Source organism: Rhinolophus ferrumequinum, chromosome X (assembly GCF_004115265.2).
Source record: "Rhinolophus ferrumequinum isolate MPI-CBG mRhiFer1 chromosome X, mRhiFer1_v1.p, whole genome shotgun sequence".
NCBI lineage: Eukaryota > Metazoa > Chordata > Mammalia > Chiroptera > Rhinolophidae > Rhinolophus > Rhinolophus ferrumequinum.
The window spans coordinates 89,224,603-89,241,912 of NC_046284.1; the positions used below are offsets into that span (position 1 = coordinate 89,224,603).

The 17,310-nt window shown below is 38.8% G+C and overlaps 1 protein-coding gene across 1 annotated transcript in view; it reads left to right on the forward strand.

Moving 5' to 3' along the window:
* The first annotated feature begins 104 nt into the window (after positions 1–104).
* EFHC2 (EF-hand domain containing 2) overlaps positions 105–17,310 on the forward strand; it is a 239,729-nt gene continuing 222,523 nt past the window's right edge. The window contains 2 exon segments of the mRNA XM_033122963.1: positions 105–206; positions 8,931–9,049. Coding sequence (XP_032978854.1) covers positions 8,969–9,049 — 81 coding nt within the window. The 5' untranslated portion in view covers positions 105–206; positions 8,931–8,968.

Below are 17,310 nucleotides of genomic sequence, written 5' to 3' on the forward strand. Positions count from 1 at the left end.
GTCCCGCCCAGAGTCCCCACCCGTGGCAACCACTCCCTCTTCTGTGACACCGCCTCCCGTCTCTAGGTAACGCGTTGAGAGTAGGGGCTTAAACATCGCGGACGGCCGCAAAGCTGCTGCCACCTGCGGGCCCCTCTCCCCTTGACCCTTGGAAGCTTGGAATCATGGCCTTGCAGCTGTTGCCGGGCTACAGTTTCAGCCGCAACGTGAGTAGTCAGGACGCCCGAGGTCAGAAGAGGTCGGGGTCTGGGGTCTAGACGTGGCCACCTCTCCGGACCCTACTGGAAGCCTCTTGCCGCTGCTTTGCCATATTTAAATTGGGCGCAACTCGGACCAAACTTAGTAGGCCGGTGGAACCCTTACTCTCTGCTTCTCTTTCCCCCGTCCCTCCGACTGCATCTGGATGCTTTTCCTACATTAGATACATAAGTACAGCCTTTAGAGGTGGCAGAACCCTAGAAGGTAGCAGATGGTAATGATGATAATCATTGTTGAGTATTTAAGGTGTGCGAGGCATTGTGCTTTAATTACCTTCCTTACTCAGCGTTTGATGCTCCTAACAACCCTTTGTATTAAGTACTATTTTTATTTCCCAGTTGAGGAAACTGAGGCACAGAGCGATGAGTCACTGATTGTCCAGAGCTACAGTCTCAGTGGTGAAGCTGTATTTCTTCCAGGCAACCTGTTTCCACAACCCAGTAGGCTAATCGTTATTTTTAATATCTTGTGTGAAAGAGATACATTTAGTTTCTGTTATTAAATTGAAGAAACCTGGCACTCTCAAGGCTGGTAGGTGGCAGATAGGTAAGTGTTCCTTTATGGAGAGAAGCACGCAAACTTTGAGGAGTTTTCTCTTTATTTAGAATTGGGAGAGGTTCATTTCAAGGTACAAAGCAACACAACACAACAACATAAAAAAACCCTGACCATGAAAAGGCATTTGCCAATAAATGGCATCTTATTTAAGCAACAGCAGAAAAAAGATTCAGGCTTTTGTTTCCACTGGATAATATTCTTTACTTGGGTTTTCCAGCTGTATCTGTAGGAGGAAGGTAAGTAATACACCTATAAGAGGGAACTAGATGGAGCCGCTCAAGTTATTTGGGTAAATCTCTGGTAAATTTAGAAAGCAGGCAGCAGATTGAAGCATTCAATTTTATGCATTTTGAACAGTGTCTTTATCTACTAAGTTGTGGGCCCCAGAGTACTGGTTTTCTTTGTAGCTTCAGCTCACTGCATTCTGACCCCTGCAGGTGGACTGACCACTACAACTCGCTTCTGGAACACTGGTTTGTACATTTCTTGGCTGATGGGTAGAGAGAGGCTGGCCTTCCAGCTTAGCATTGCCGTTTGGTAAGATTAAGCCAGCTGCACAAATAAGAAAGATCCCTGAGAGGCAGCACATAAAAAAAAAAAAAAGATTCCAGAAGTAAAGAAGCATACTGTGTAAAAGTAATTGTAATCAAAATGAGAAGTAGAGCCCACAGCTTTGGGCCCAGCCACACTTGAGATTACCAACGCCTACCTCCTGCAGAAGTACCCCAGCATTCACGTGCAGTGATTAAAGGTGGGAAGCAAAAACAGTAGTTGGATGTGATATTTTGAAATCTGCAAGGCTGTACTGAATGTACTTTTGCTTTTAACTTTTTTTTATTGTGAAGTACAACACGTATGGAAAATGCACAATGGATGATCGTTGAGTGAATAACAAAAAATAAAAATTACCAGCACTTGTAAAGCATCCCCCTTGACTAGAAGTGCCAGATTCAACACATAAAAACACATATCTCAAATATTGCATAGGACCTATGTATAAGAAAAGTATTTTTGTTGTTTATTTTAAATTCAAATTTACCTGAGCATCTTGTAATTCATGTGGCAATCCTAGCATTTCCCCTTCCCTATTCTCCAAAAGTAACCACTATCTTGGCTGCTATTACTATAGGTAAGTTTTGCTTGCTTTTGAAATTTGTGTCAATGGAAATGTCCGGGGTTTATTTTTTTGTGACTGGCTTTTTTCAGCTCAACATTATGTTGTTGAAGTTTGTTTATGTGGCTGTCTGTAGACGTAGTTTGTACATCTACAGACATTTTTCATTGCTCTATAGTATTCCACTGCATGAATATGACATCATTTATATATACATTTAATATTGACAGAGATTTGGTTGGTTTGGAGTTATTAATAATAGTTTTCTGTGACTATTTGCATTTGTCTCATTATACAATTGCTAGATCATGTGGTATTCGTATGTTTGGCTTTAATAGACGTTGTCAAAGTAATTATACCAATTTAAATTCCCATCAGCATTTTATGTTCCTATTGTTCCACATTCTTCCTAACACTTGTTATTGTTACTCTTTTAAATTTTAGTTATTTTGATCAGTGGGTGTAGTACAACTCTAATTTTAATCTGAATTTACACATTTATTGACCATTTGGATATTCTTTTTTTGTGCAGTACCTGTTTGTCTCTTGTCTAATTTTCTACAGGGTTGCCTGCCTTTTCTTAGTGATTTGTAGGAGTTCTATACAGATTTTGGATATGACTCCTTTGTCAGAGATATGTGTTGCAAATATCCTCTAGTCTGTGGTTGGCCTTTTCACTCTCTTGATGTTGTTTTTGATGAATAATTTTTCCTTTAGAGTAGTGCTTTTTGTTTCCTGTTTAAGAAATAGTTCCTTATACCAGGGTCATGATGATACTTTCTTGTGTTATTTTCTGGAACTTTTGTTGTTTTTTACTTTTAATGTTTAGATCTGTAATCTAACTAGGATAAATTTGAATAAATGTGTGTGTGGGTGTGGGTGTGGGTGTATGTGTATGAAAATAGGTAGGAGTCTATCGTGTGGGGCGGCCTGTGGGGTCTCAGCTCCCGCTCCCCACACAAGAACATAGGATATGGTGAGGCCAAAAAGGAACACCCATGGAGCCATAAGTAGGGGAGTCATCTCACTATAGTCTTGTTGGCAGCTGGGTTGGAGACACAGGAAGCAGGACCCACACTGTCCGCAACCCGATGTCCTAACTGCAATCCACGCTTGCCAGCCACCATCTTCTTGCTCGCCCCCATTTTTCTGCTAGCATAGCCACAGCAGTTATATTAGTGGCCAGTGGCTCACTGGTTACAGCTGACGGCCAACTAGCCACAGCTGATGGCCATCCAATCACAGTTGATGGCCATTTACTACCCAAGTGAACATCTTTCCATGTGAGGCCGAGAGCCTGGAAACTGCACTCCTGGCTCTGTCCCCACAGAGTCAGTTTGTATTTTTTTCCCCATATGGATATTCAGTTGACACAGAACCATGTGTTAAAGAACAAAATCCAACTGAATGAATTTTGAAGATCTCTTTGGCTTTATTCAGTGATCCATGAATCAGGCAGCATCCAATCTAGCAGATAGAAAGGAATTCCAAAGAACTATACAAAACAGATTTTATAGGCAGAAGAGAGCAGGAACCAGGAATCTGTAATAGGCAAAAAGCGGATTAGTTATTGCAAGGTTATTTTCCTTATAGTGGATGGCAGGGTTTATCAGGCAGATTACCTAACTAATGCTGATCAGGAGATTCACGATTAGCTGGTTTAAGATTCTATTTCTGGGAGAATTGAAACTAAGTTAGGTTTCAGTTTGGTGACAGTTTGGTGACATGGGGCATATCATAAGTGACTCCATTTTCGTTCTGTTGGCTTGAACACATTTTTGGAAAAGGCTATCCTTTCTCCACTTCTCTGCAGAGTTTCATTTGTCATAATTGAAGTATTCAGATATGGGTGGGTGCATGGGTCTGCTTCTAGACTCCTGAGTGTATTTACTTTATGCCTCAGACCAATAGGAGTGTGTGTGTGTGTGTGTGTGTGTGTGTGTGAGAGAGAGAGAGAGAGAGAGAGAGAGAGAGAGAGAGAGACAGAGAGAGAGACAAAGAGAGAGAGAGAGACAAAGAGAGAGAATGAGCGAGAGAAGGGCACAGGGGGGAGGGGAAGGGAGGGGAGGGAGGGAAGGGAGAAAGGGAGAGCAGAGGGAAACTAGGGTGTGGGGACAGAGTTCCGGAGAGCAGTTTCCAAGCTCTCAGCCTCACGTGGAAAGGTGCTTGCTCGGTTATTAGATGGCTATCAGCTGTAATCAGATGGCCATCCGCTGTGGCTGGGTGGCCATCAGCTGTAACCAGTTAGCAATTAGCCACTGATATAACTGTGGCTACGCTAGGAGGTTGGTTGGTTGGGAGAGAAGTGGGGCGGATTGTGTGGCTCCTGCTTCCAGTGTCTCCAACCCAGCCGCCAGCAAGACTATAGGGATATGACTCCCCTATCTATGTGGCTCCATTGGTGTTCCTTTTTGGCCTCACCATATCCTGCGTTCTGGTGTGGGGAGCAGGACCAGTGTCCCCACATGACATAGGGAATGACAGTATACTTAATAGATCCCTCGGGTTGTCATTCAACAAATCAGTATTTATGTATTGAATATCCTAGTATATGCCCAAATCAGGTGGCTGCATTTTAAAAATTGTTGCAGTAGTCTTGGGACTAAATATGCTGTGTGGCCGTAAAATTAATATTGTTTTAAAAACTTGTACTTGGTTAAAAGATTGAATACTGCCTGGCATAGAATGGTCAGAAAGTCAGTAAAGCCAAATCTGGCCTTTTTATCACTTTCCTCCCTCCCCCACTCCAATTACAGAGCCTTGCTCGCTGAATTAAATTATCAAATGAAAAACCTGGGCCTCCTGGAGACAGCATAATTGCTGGCTGTTTGGGTTTAAAGTTATAACACAAGCTAACTTTCACTGCTTTTTCTCAGAAATTAAAAAAGGACCTTGTTTCCCCTTAATTAGCTGCTGGTAGTAATGAGCAATATAGATTGGTTTCTGTCCACAGTTAGGTGATGGGCAACCTATACTTCTATCTCTGAAATAAGAAGTACTGTGCTTTTTAAATATAAGCATTTGTACCACTGATGACATTGAATTTGATGTGAATTAATTGAAAACCTTCGGGAAAGATCACAACTAAATTCCAGACACACAGTATTTTTTTCCCAACAGTTTATATGCTGGATTTGTATTGAGCTAAGAGAATCTCAGGCATATTTGTCAAAAATGATAGGATATTGAAGTTAAAAAGGGACATTTCCAGCCAAAGCTGAAAATCCTTTCTCCAGCATTTTGGACAGATGGTTGTGTAGTTGATCCCGAAAGTCTCTAATGAATGATGAGGAACACACTTTCTGTTTTTTATGAAGCTACCTTGCCATCATCTTTGGAGGATTTGTTGTAAATAGTCCATCATCTAATTTATAGCGAAGCAACTGTTTCCTTAAAAAAAATTATTTGAATTCACAACAGTAAAATAAAACAGAAAGTCAGAATCTCTCTGTCTCTCTTACAAAAAGTTGCGGGCAATACCGTGAAATTTATTTTGATCTAGACTAATATAAGTCTATAAATATGCAGGGAAAACTGTTCTTTGGGAAATATACCAGTGATTTAAATGATAAACAACTGAAAGAGAAAAACACGGTAATACATAGTACACATATTGACTTCATTATGTGATGTTAGATACGTCAATTTAAATTTAGCTCAACGACAAATATAATCATAAAACAATCACTCTATTCACAAGGTGGAGGGTTTTCCCAATCTAAAATTCTGCCTACAGATTTCTGATTATGTTCTTAGTGGTCAATTCTATTGCCTTAAAATAACCTGCATCAGGTCCAAACCCCTTAACCTGACACCTGGGGCCATTAGTTTGCCACACTCACTGTGTGGAATCAATTAATGAATTATGACCAACATTTTTTTAAAAGAAACAGAATAGAGTGGAATAAAAAATCAGAGTGTGTTAATTATGCTTGGGAAGGGTAAGTATTGTTTTACAAACTTTTGTTTCTGTCACGTGTGTATGTGAACTGGGTTGCACTCAAATCTGTTACTGTGGTTGCAGTCAGTTTGAAAACCACTCTCATTAGAGCCATCTCCACCAATTTTTGCCTTTGTTTTAAATTCAGATATTCAACTTCCTGCAAGACCATATCTAGTCTTTGCCTTCAGGAAGCCTCAACAAATCCTGTTAACCATTAACATTTAAAAGTGTACAATGCAGTGGCATTTAGTATATTCACAGTGTTTTGCAACTATCACCTCTAACTAGTTCCAAGACATTTTCATCACCCCAAATCTCAGTCTTTTTACCCCAGAAGAAACTTTGAAATGATTTTCAGGTCTCGGGGAACTCCTGAGGAAAAATGATTTCTATAGCCCATGGTACCTTAGCATGATCCATGAGTTGTAGATATAATGATCCACTAATAATATTTCTTTTGAGTAAAGAGTAATAGTTTTCTGTACTTGTTGATTTCTGCCAACTTATTCACCTACCCTGTGTGGTTTCCCTTTGCCACAAAGAATATCAACTCTAATGCAAATGGGAGTGTAATAGAGGAAATGTCAGGTTTTTTTTGTTTTTTTTTTAAATTTCTAATGGTAAAATTTCCTGCTTGATTTTTTTTTTGTTGTTCTTTTCCCCTTATCTGAGTAGGCCTAAGAATCCTTTCATAGTTTCTACTATAGAGGGTACTATGGTAGTAGGTATGAGATGTGATATATGCTATGAACAAGAGTAGTTTTCTCCCCGATTTAAAACTAAAAATGACTTTTAGCCAGCTTTTCTCGAGAAACAATCAAATAAGTAGTTAAGCTCAGCTTACTTTTCTTTCCTTTTCATACATTTAAAAAATTTATAAGGCAGCATAATACATTTCTGTTAAATAACTGCTTTAACCCAAGATGGGATTTACTTTCTCAAAAAGTAGGCTCAGTTGATTTAATTTAACTAAAGGTTGTAAATTCATTTTAATTAATCTGCTTACAACATTAAAATATATTGACAATGTTAAATAAGTAAAGCTATTAAAACCATGACAAAGCAATATGAATAACATAGCCTAAGACACAATTTTATATGTATTGACATAAGAAATGTCCAAACCTGTAGAGAACTTTAATGAGTTTACTTGAGCCAAATTGATGATACTTGCCAGGAAGCAAAATTTCAACAGATTAAGAAAATGATCCGGAAAATGGCAGTTTTGCAGTTTATTTTATACATTAGAATCAAAGGAGGAGATGTAAGGAGATGTACATGAAATCCATTGGTGGTAGATTAAGGGGATGGGAGAAAGCAAAAGGGGTAAATCTCTGGGATTGGATAAAAAATAAGATGGAGAGACACATACTTCTTTTACATTGATGGGTACAGGATAGTTAATAATTAACATTTTACAGCACATAGAGATGGTATTCGGGGGAACAAGATAACAATGAGGGGTTATGTAGTCTGGTGCTCTGGTGCAGCGGTTGTGTCCTGAGGGGTCCTGAAAAAGGGAGATTACTTTGACATTCCAAGGGTGTGTTATCTTAGATGCAAAAAGACAACAGACAGGCTCACTTAATGTAAAGATTGACCTTTGTCAAGGAAGCCACAGGCCAAGGATGTGATTACTGGCCGCGATCTGCTTTTAGTTAGGAATTTTTTATGTTTAGACCATACTATGTGGTTAATTTCGGTCTCTGAGTTTGTAGGGCCTGCCATGCCCCTGAGCTTGTCAGATTTAGTATATGGCTCCTTTTCATTCACATATGAGGTTTAAAAATTGAGTTTTTTACTGACTGACATAATCAGGCTCAAATATAGGCAGTTACAAAGTGATTGTAATCTTGATCTCCTTGTAGACTTGTATATACTCGTACACAAGAACATTATTTTTAAAAGAATAATTTATTCCTTATTATAAGTTAATTACTTTTGCAGTGTGAAACCTATGCTTGCATTTTGCTATATAAATACTCAACTCTGGGTCATATTGAGATAAGCTCACTAGATTTCATTTTTAACTGAAATGGGATTATTTCTGGCCTTCCTCTTGAAACCTCTTAAACAAGGAAAGCTTTGCTTATACATGTGAGAAGTTGAAAAACTGCAGCAAAGTGATCACTGTTTTCCTATGAATGGCAGAATACTTGACTTTCACATGAATTTGGAACTGGCCATAGGTGTATGTTTAACTTTATAAGAAACTGCCAAATGTCTTCCAAAGTGGCTGTACCATTTTGCATTCCCACAAGCAATGACGACAGTTCTGTGACTCTGAAATTTTTGTGACCAGTTGGCATTTTCAATGTTTTAGATTTTAGCTATTTTAATAGGTATGTAGTAGTATCTCATCCTGATTTAAGTTTTTATTTCCCTAATGGCTAATGATGTTGAACATCTTTTCATGTGCGTATTTTGCCATCGTATATCCTCTTTGATGAAATGTCGGTTCATGTCTTTTGCCCGTCTTCATGGGTTATTTGTTTCCTTACTGTTGCATTTTGAGAGTCTTTATGTATTCTGGATACAAGCCCATTGTTGGATATGTGGTTGCTAATATTTTCTCCTGGTCTGTGGCTTGAATTTCGTTCTCTTAAAACAAGCCTAGAAATATGTACACATTTTTAAGATAAGTATGACGAATCCAAACTGACATTTCCAATGAAATGAAGGATTATAAGGTTTTTATTTAACTTCTTTGATCTTTACTTATCTTTTACTTACATTAAAAAGCTTGATTCATATGGATGTAAGTATAATTACTGGTTTATCCTAAATGTCAGGGATGAGAAATCTCCTCCTACCCCTCTTGGTTATTTCTGACTGGTCCAATAATTAAATTGACACAAGACAGATTAATGTGAGGAAAAAAACCTAATTTTGGACATATGGAGGTTTCATAGATATGTGACCTAAAGAAATGATCCAAGCTGACAGGTTTTATACTTTTAAACAAAGAAACAATAATTTGTGAAGTATTAACAAACAAAGAAAATTAGGTTTGGATACTAATTAGTGTAAAAACTAAACAGAATTTTGTTTACACAGACTTCTTGGCCCTGAATTTCCCATCTCTGGTGATAAGGATGTCTGTCTACCTCCTGGTACAGGGAAAGTACCTTTCACATGGGAGATTTGTTTGCTGCTTTCAGAGGGGCAGAGAGAAGGTAACAGTGTCCTTCATGTACTGGTTGTTTCTCAAGTAATTTTAATTCAAAATAATCAATATGTCACATTGGCATATTTTGGGGCAGCCTGCCCTGAGTCCCATCATACCATAAATAAAAATAAATATCCATAGGATAGTTTTTGATTAACAGTAACATTATTATTAACAGTTTGAGTTTTGAAAATAGTTTCAGATTTCTTTGTAGTTCTTTTGTTTTTAGAATATATCCTACTAGGAATGTATGGTCAAGTTATTAGGTTTTAATTTCATTTAAATGACTACTGATAGCATGGTTAAGTCACCAACTAAGTATACAGTTAAATTCATTTGTTTCATTTTGCTTTTGATTTTTAACTTAAAAAGTTTTGTTTTAATGTAAAAAGAAAACATTTATGTGGCTTCAAAGTTAAATTTACAAAGTGAGGTGCGTTCAGACAAATGTGGCATTTATCCTGGTCCCTTTAATCTTATTCCCTCCCTTTATAAGTAACTTAAAAAAAAAACCACACCCTATTTATTAGTTTGGGTTATCCTTCCTGTTTTTGTTTTTAAAATAGTAATTCTTAAATATTTTCACATAATCTCTTACTAAATAAATGGTAGAATACACATTCTCTTGCATCTTTTCTTTTTCCTTTTAGCAGTGTACCTTGGAGATGTCTTCATTCCATTGGAATGTGTATTCCATTCACAGCTACATAGTACTCCATTGTGTGGACGTACCATAGTTTATATAACCCATCCCCTTTTGATGTGTAATTGTGTTATTTCCAGTCTTTTGCTATTAGAAATCATGCTGCAATAAATAGCCAAAGTTGTGCTTCTAAAGAAACCGTCAAAAAAGTGAAAAGGTAACCTATAATATGGGAGAAAATGTTTTCAAACTGTATATCTGAATAGCCCCAAGTAGAAACAACCCAAATGTCCATCAACTGATAAATGGAGAGACAAAATGTATATCCATACAATGGAATATTATTTGGCCATAAAAAGGAATGAAGTACTGATACATGCTATGACATGGATAAACCTCAAAAAACATATTACAAACAATATGCAAAAAACTTCATATTATGTGATCCCATTTATGTGAAATGTGCAGAATAGGCAAATCTACAGAGACAGAAAGTAGATTAATGGCTGCCTAGAGCAGTGTGCGGAAAGGGAGGGAAGGGGAACCAACTGCTAATGGATATGGGGTTTGTTTTTGGAGTGATGAAAGTGTTCTAAAATTAGTTTATGGTGATGATTGCACAACTTTGTAATTATAGTAAATTCCATTGAACTGTATATTTTAAATGGGTGAACTTCATGATATATAAGTTACACCTTAATAAAGTTAAAACATAAATAGCTAAAGAAAGGAGTTGGTGGTGGAGAATTGCTAGGCAGACAAACAATAGGTGTCTATTTACCAGATCACAAGATGGTGTTGATTTAAAGTATTCTGTTAGTTGTTCCCAGTAACTATTGAAGTGTCCTTGAAATCACATTATTTCAGACTGGGCCACTTCTTTTTTTTACTTTCTTAAAAATTAGTTTCAAGTGTACAAAACAACATAATAGTTAGACATTTACACCCCTCATAAAGTGATAACCCACCCCCCCAAGCTACTACACCTCTAATATCTTATATAGCTATTACAATACCATCGACTATTTTCCCTATGTTGTACTCCACATTCCATGACTATATATACCTATATATTTAGTTATAGTTGACATTCAATATTATTCTACTTCAGCTCTTCAGGTGTACACCGCATTGGTCAGGCATCTACACAGTCTATGACGTGATCCCCCTGATAAGTCCAGTGCCCATCTGGAACCTTACATGATCTTGACAACATTGTTGATTATATTCCCCATGCTGTATTAACTATCAATTTATATTTCTTAATGCCTTCACCTTTTTCATCCTGTCCCCAACCCCATTCCCATCTATCACCTTGGTAGATCTTGTACCTATCTGGCACCATACCTAGTTATTACAACATTATTGAGTATATTCCTTGTGCTATAACCTATATCCTCATGATTACTGTAGAATACCCTATTTGTTCTTAATCCCATCCCCTTTCACCCATCTTTAATCCGCTTCCCATCTTAAGCCCCTCTAAGAGTCCTTGTAATACTGGTTTGGTGGTGGTGAACTTCAGCTTTTTCTTGTCTAGGAAGCTCCTTATCTGTCCTTCAATTCTAAATGACAGCTTGCTGGGTAGAGCAGTCTTGGTTGTATGTCATTGCTTTTCATCACTTGGAATATTTCCCTGCCACTTCCTTCTTGCCTGCAAAGTTTCTGTTGAGAAATCAGCTGACAGTCTTATGGGGGCTCCCTTGTAGGTAACTAACTGCTTTTCTCTTGCTGCTTTTAAGATTCTCTCTTTGTATTTAACTTTTCACATTTTAATTATGATGTGCCTTGCTGTTGGTCTCTTTGGGTTTATCTTGTTTGGGACTCTCTGTGCTTCCTGGGCTTGTATGTCCATTTCCTTCACCAGGTTAGGGAAGTTTTCTGTCATTATTTCTTCAAATAGGTTTTCAATTCCTTTGCTCTCTCTTCTCCTTCTGGTACCCCTATGATGCGAATGTTGGTATGCTTATATTGTCCTGGAGGCCCCTTAAACTCTCCTCAATTTTTTGGATTCTTTTTTCTCTTTGCTGTTCTGGTTGGGTGTTTTCTGCTACCTTATCTTCTACATCGCTGGTTGGATCCTCTGCTTCATCTAATCTACTGTTGATTCCCTGTAATGTATTCTTCGTTTCCATTATTGTATCCTTTATTTCTGACTGGTTCTTTTTCATGCTTTCCATCTCCATTTTTATGAGATCACTGAGCATTCTTATAACCAGTGTTTGTAATTCTGCATCTGATAGATTGCTTATCTCCTTTTTGCTTAGTTCTTTTTCTGGAAATTTGTTCTGTTCTTTTATTTGGGACATGTTTCTTTGTCTCCCCATTTTGGCTGGTTCCCTGTGTTTGTTTCTATGTATTAGGTAGGGCTGCTATGTCTTTTGGTCTTAGTAGAGTGGCCTTACGTAGTAAGTGTGCTGTGGGGTTCAGTGGCGCATTCTTTCTGGTCACCTGAGCCATGCGCTCCAGGTGCATCTCTTGTGTGGGTTGTGTGTGCCCTCCTCTTGTAGTTGAGCCTTGGTTGATAATTGCACATCAATGTGAGGGACTGACCCTTGGGCTCACTGGTTGTGAGGACTGGCCTTGACTACAGTGGAAGAGTTGTTGTGCAGGGGCTGATTCTATGGAGCAGGATCTGCCTCAGCAGGACTCTGGTGCCTGCCCAATCCACCCTTTGGGTGTGTCATACTTGGAGATGGCTAGGTGATGCTCCGGCTCATTTTGAAACTGGCCATTGGGGGTGCCAGCCCCGGGAATACCTTGGAGGGGATCTGCTGTAGGTCTACTTCAGCCACAGCGTGAGCCCCACCCTGGGCCACGTAGTGGGAGCCAGAAAGAAATCCGCAGATGGCTGCCGCTCGTGCTGTGGTTGGAAGCGCCTTGAAAGGCCAAGCAGTGAACCAAGGCCGGCTGCCGCTAGTGCTGGTTTAGGGCTACTCGGCCAGAGGTACAGGACACACTCAAGCCAGATTTTACTTATCTGGGTTCCATGAACCTTTAGAGACCTTAGGAAAGTGCAGCTTGAGCCAAGACAAGTGGTCTGCATGAAAAAGCCACTGGAAGTGGCCTGGGTGTGCCCAAAAGTTGTGCAGGGTGAACGAACAGCGGAAACTCAGAAATGGCGGCTGCCTGTGTCTGCACACCAGGAAGTGGGGGCTTAACAAAGAAACAGTGGCCTCCATCAGCGTCTCCATCCAGGAGAAAGCTGCCTCTCCAGTGCCTGTCCCAAGCCAGACAACTCAGTTCCCCACCATTTGTCCCTGCCGCCTTTCCTGCTGCTGCCCCAGCACTGGAAGTCAGAGCGAGTGATTCTGTTGGTGGGTAAGTCCATGTGTAGTCCCTTTAAGAGGAGCGCCTATAAGTGCAGCCACACTTAGTCTCACTCAAATCACAATCTCTGCTATTTTTCACAACCAACAATTATAGAACTTCTCTCCCCAGCACTAGAACCCTGGGCTGGGGTGGGGCTGGTATCTCTCACTCCTTTAGGGGATGGGGGGACCCCTACAGCTGAAATAGCCCTCCTGATCTTTAATGGTCACATGCGGGTGTGGGACCAGCCAGTTCAGCATCTCTGACCTTCCTACCAAACTGGAGGGGGCTTCTTCTGCATGTCCTTATTTGAAAGGCTTCAGTTTAGTTTGATTTTAGGTGATTATCAATAATGGTTGTCTTATAGATTAGTTGTAATTTTGATATGGTTATGAGAGAAGGTAAATACAGCGTTTATCTACTGCGCCATCTTGGTTGTCTCTTGAACCCTGAGCTACTTCTTAAAGCTGCCATTCATACTTTGGAATTGACATAACATTCCATTACTATTCCTAAATGTTAATTTGGGGTTCAGAAATATAGTCATTTTGCCTACTTGTATTCAGGGATTGCACCTAACTTTGCTCACTTTTGTATTCTGTCCTGAACTTTATAGCTGTGTCACTTATGATACTTTTGTCTATAAGTAACAGAATACCTGACTAGCTGTAGATTAAGCCAAGTTAATTATCTCATATCATAAGAACTCTAGAGGTGTGGCAGTTTCAGGTTTAGGCAGTGGCTTATGAATGTCATAAAGGACTCAGACTATCTCTCCATTCTGCTATCTTCATAACAGGCTTTTTTCTTTCTTAGGCTTGTGTCCTCATGGTTGCAAGATGGTTGCCTTAGTTCCAGACATCACAACTTCTCATAACCATGTTGAAGACAAGTAGGAAGGAGACGGAGGGGGAAAAAGGCTCTTACATCAGAAAAAGTGTTTCCCAGTAGGGAAACAAAAAGTGTTTCCTAGTAGGTTTGTCCCTTGCATCTTATTGGCTAATGTTGATTCATGTAGCTCCTTTGCTACAAAGGGATTTAGGAACTTGATTTTTCACCATTTATTTTTGGAGCTGGGAAAGAGAAAAGGGAGTAAATAATGGCTGTTGGGAGGTAGCAAACTTTGCCACACCAGTCACAGACTCAATACCTGTGAGTTTAGATGCTCTCCTCATCCTTGGTATCCCTTTCTTTAAAATTTTTTTGTTTGTGTTTTTTAATTATACAAGTAATACATGAGTACGTCATCATTGTAACAAATTCAAACAATGCCATTTCTTGACAATCTTCTTTTTCATAATTGAAAACAAGCCAAATACTCTAGTTAAACCAGCATGCTCCCTTTCAGTCCTTTGAATGTATTTTGGTCTTTTCCACTTATTTATTTTTGTAACTCGTCCCCTTCCTTGACAGCATTCTCATGCCTCTTCCTCTTCCCATCCAGATCCTACCTAGCCTTCCCTGGAAACTAATCCCCCCTCCTTATTAAAGCCTTCCCTGATCATCTCAGCTGGAGTCATCTCTCTGTCTATATAATCCTGAACACTCATATTGTTCAGACCACTCATTTACTGCCTTATTGCCTGTGTTGTGTTTTTCGTTCCTTGTGTAATCATGACATTCTTCACTGGCTGAGAAACTGTGATTGACTGCTTTTTGGATTGCACTTCCTTACCCAGGGCAGGTCCTTAATACGTGCCTGTCGATTGCCCCTGTCTACCTGTAGCAGCCATGCCTAAAAACTAGAGAGGATAAACATAGCTTGGGAGAATCACCTCTGGAATTAGTTTCTTGCTTGTGTCTTCCACTGCTGCTGTGGAACAAAATACGTATTATTTTAGGAACAGTGCTTTTGTGGTTTAAATAGGTTATAAGCCTCTCAGGATGTGTAGTTTATACAAAGTGGCCAGGACAGCATGAAGATGTCACTTTGCAAGTTGTGACTAAAAGCCTCCCTGTGGCCTATTGTGTCATGCAGAGGGACATTGCTCTTTTCCTTGTTGGCATCCAGTTTGGCTTTTTCTGGAGGCAGCAGACAGATTGTTCTCTGAGCATTCCTCAGGCAGGACCAGCCTCCCAACAACAGGATTCTGGATATGCAATTGTGCAAATGTAAATGCATTTCCTGGGCCATTTCCTGAGGAGTTTATCCTATTCCTAGAGTTGTAGAAAGGGCAGAGCCAACTTTGTATGTGTGTTGGGAATTCCCCAAAGCAAAGGGAATGGACAGGTGGTAATTTCACTCCCTCCTTAATCAGGCCCCATGATGCCTGAATTTGACCTGGCAACTCCACTGTGACAAAGTGACCAGCTTGACCAGTTGAAGGCCAAACAAATTCTTTGCTTCCCTAACTATGTGTTTGGCACCACAAAGGAGGGAATGATCACAACTGCTAGAGGTTTCGGGATCAGGTCAATTCACATAGCTTAATGGTTAATTTAGACTACCTTTTCTTCTTCACATGAGCTTGGTAATTGAAACAGATGTTTGTTTTATCATTTATAGAACCACTTGCATCTCATTTCTGTGAGACTTTAGTCATTTATTGCTCATCTGTGTTTATGTTCATACTTATAAAAGGCACCTAAGTGGAACCTCTCCTAGTTACCAAGGAAAGTGGACCCTCTCTTTCCTTTTATTGTTAATTGAAATTTTTATTGAGATCACTGTTGATTCACATGCACTCATGAGAAATAATACAGAGAAATCCTGTGTAACATTTACCCAATTTCCCATTACTAACATTTTGCAAAATTATAGTATAATAGCACAACCAGGATATTAACATTAATATAATCCACCGATCTTAGATTTCCCCAATTTTACTTGTACTCGTGCGTGTATATTTAGCCTATACGTTTCATCACATGTGTAGGTTACTGTGATCACTAAGACAGTTAAGATACAGACTAGTTCTATCATCACAAAGATCCCTCCTGGTGCCCTTTTATAACCACACCCATGCTCTTTCCATCACCGCTCCCACCTAAACACGCACAACATCCCTAACTCCTGGCAACTACTAATCTGTTCTCCATTTCCAAATTTTATTACTTTGAAAATGTTATGTAAATAGAATCATAAAGTATGTACCTTTTGGAATTTTTTTCCCCCCACTTGGCATAATTCCCTGGAGATGTATCTAGGTAGTTATGTGTATCAATTGTTTATTTTTATTGCTGAGTAGTATTCCATGTATGTACCACAGTTTCTTTAACCATTTACCTGTTAAAGGACAGCTGGGCCTATTCCAGTTTGGCTGTTATGAATAAAGCTGCTTTCAAACATTCATGTACAGGTTTTTACGTGGACATATGTTTTCATTTTATGGGTTAAATACCTGAGAATGCAATTGCTAGATCATACAACGTGTTTCCCTGAAAGTAAGACCTAGCTGGACAATCAGCTCTAATGCATCTTTTGGAGCAAAAATTAATATAAGACCTGGTCTTCTTGTACTATAAGTAAAATGCTTATACTAAATTTACTTATAGAAAATAAGACCAGGTCTTATATAAGACTGGGTCTTATATGATATGATATGATATGATATGATATGATATGATATAATATAATACCGAGTCTAATATAATATAATACCAGGTCTTATATTAATTTTTGCTCCAAAAGATACATTAGAGCTGATTGTCCGGCTAGGTCTTATTTTCGGGGAAACACGGTAATAATTGCATAATTAGTTTTATAAAAAAATACCAAACTATTTTTGATAGCAAATATACCATTTTATATTCCCAGCAGTAGTGTATGAGTAATCTAGTTTCTCCGCATCCTAGTCAGCATTTAGTGTTGTCACTATTTTTTATTTTAGCTATCTGATAGGTATGTAATGATATCTCATTGTGGATTTAATTGGCATTTCTCTGATGGCTAATGAGTTGAATATCTTTTCATGTGCTTATTTGCCATCTGTATATCCGCCTTGGTAAAATGTCTATTTATGTCTTTTGTCGGTTTCAAATTGGATTGTTTTTTTTACTACTGTTGAGTTTTGAGAATTCTTTATACATTCTAGATATAAGCCCTTTGTCTAAGATGTGGATTGCACATATTTTCCGCCAGTCTGTAGCTTGTCTTTTCATCCTGTTAACTATCTTTTACAGAATAGAAAAGTTTCTAATTAAGATGATATCCAATTTATCAATTTTCCCTTTTATAGACTGTACTTTTTGTGTTACGTCTACGAACTCTGCCCAGCCCTAGATCCTGAAGATTTCCTCAATTTTTTTATAGTTTTACATTTTATGTTCAAGTCTGTGATTCATTTTGAGTTAATTTTTGTATAAGTTGTGAG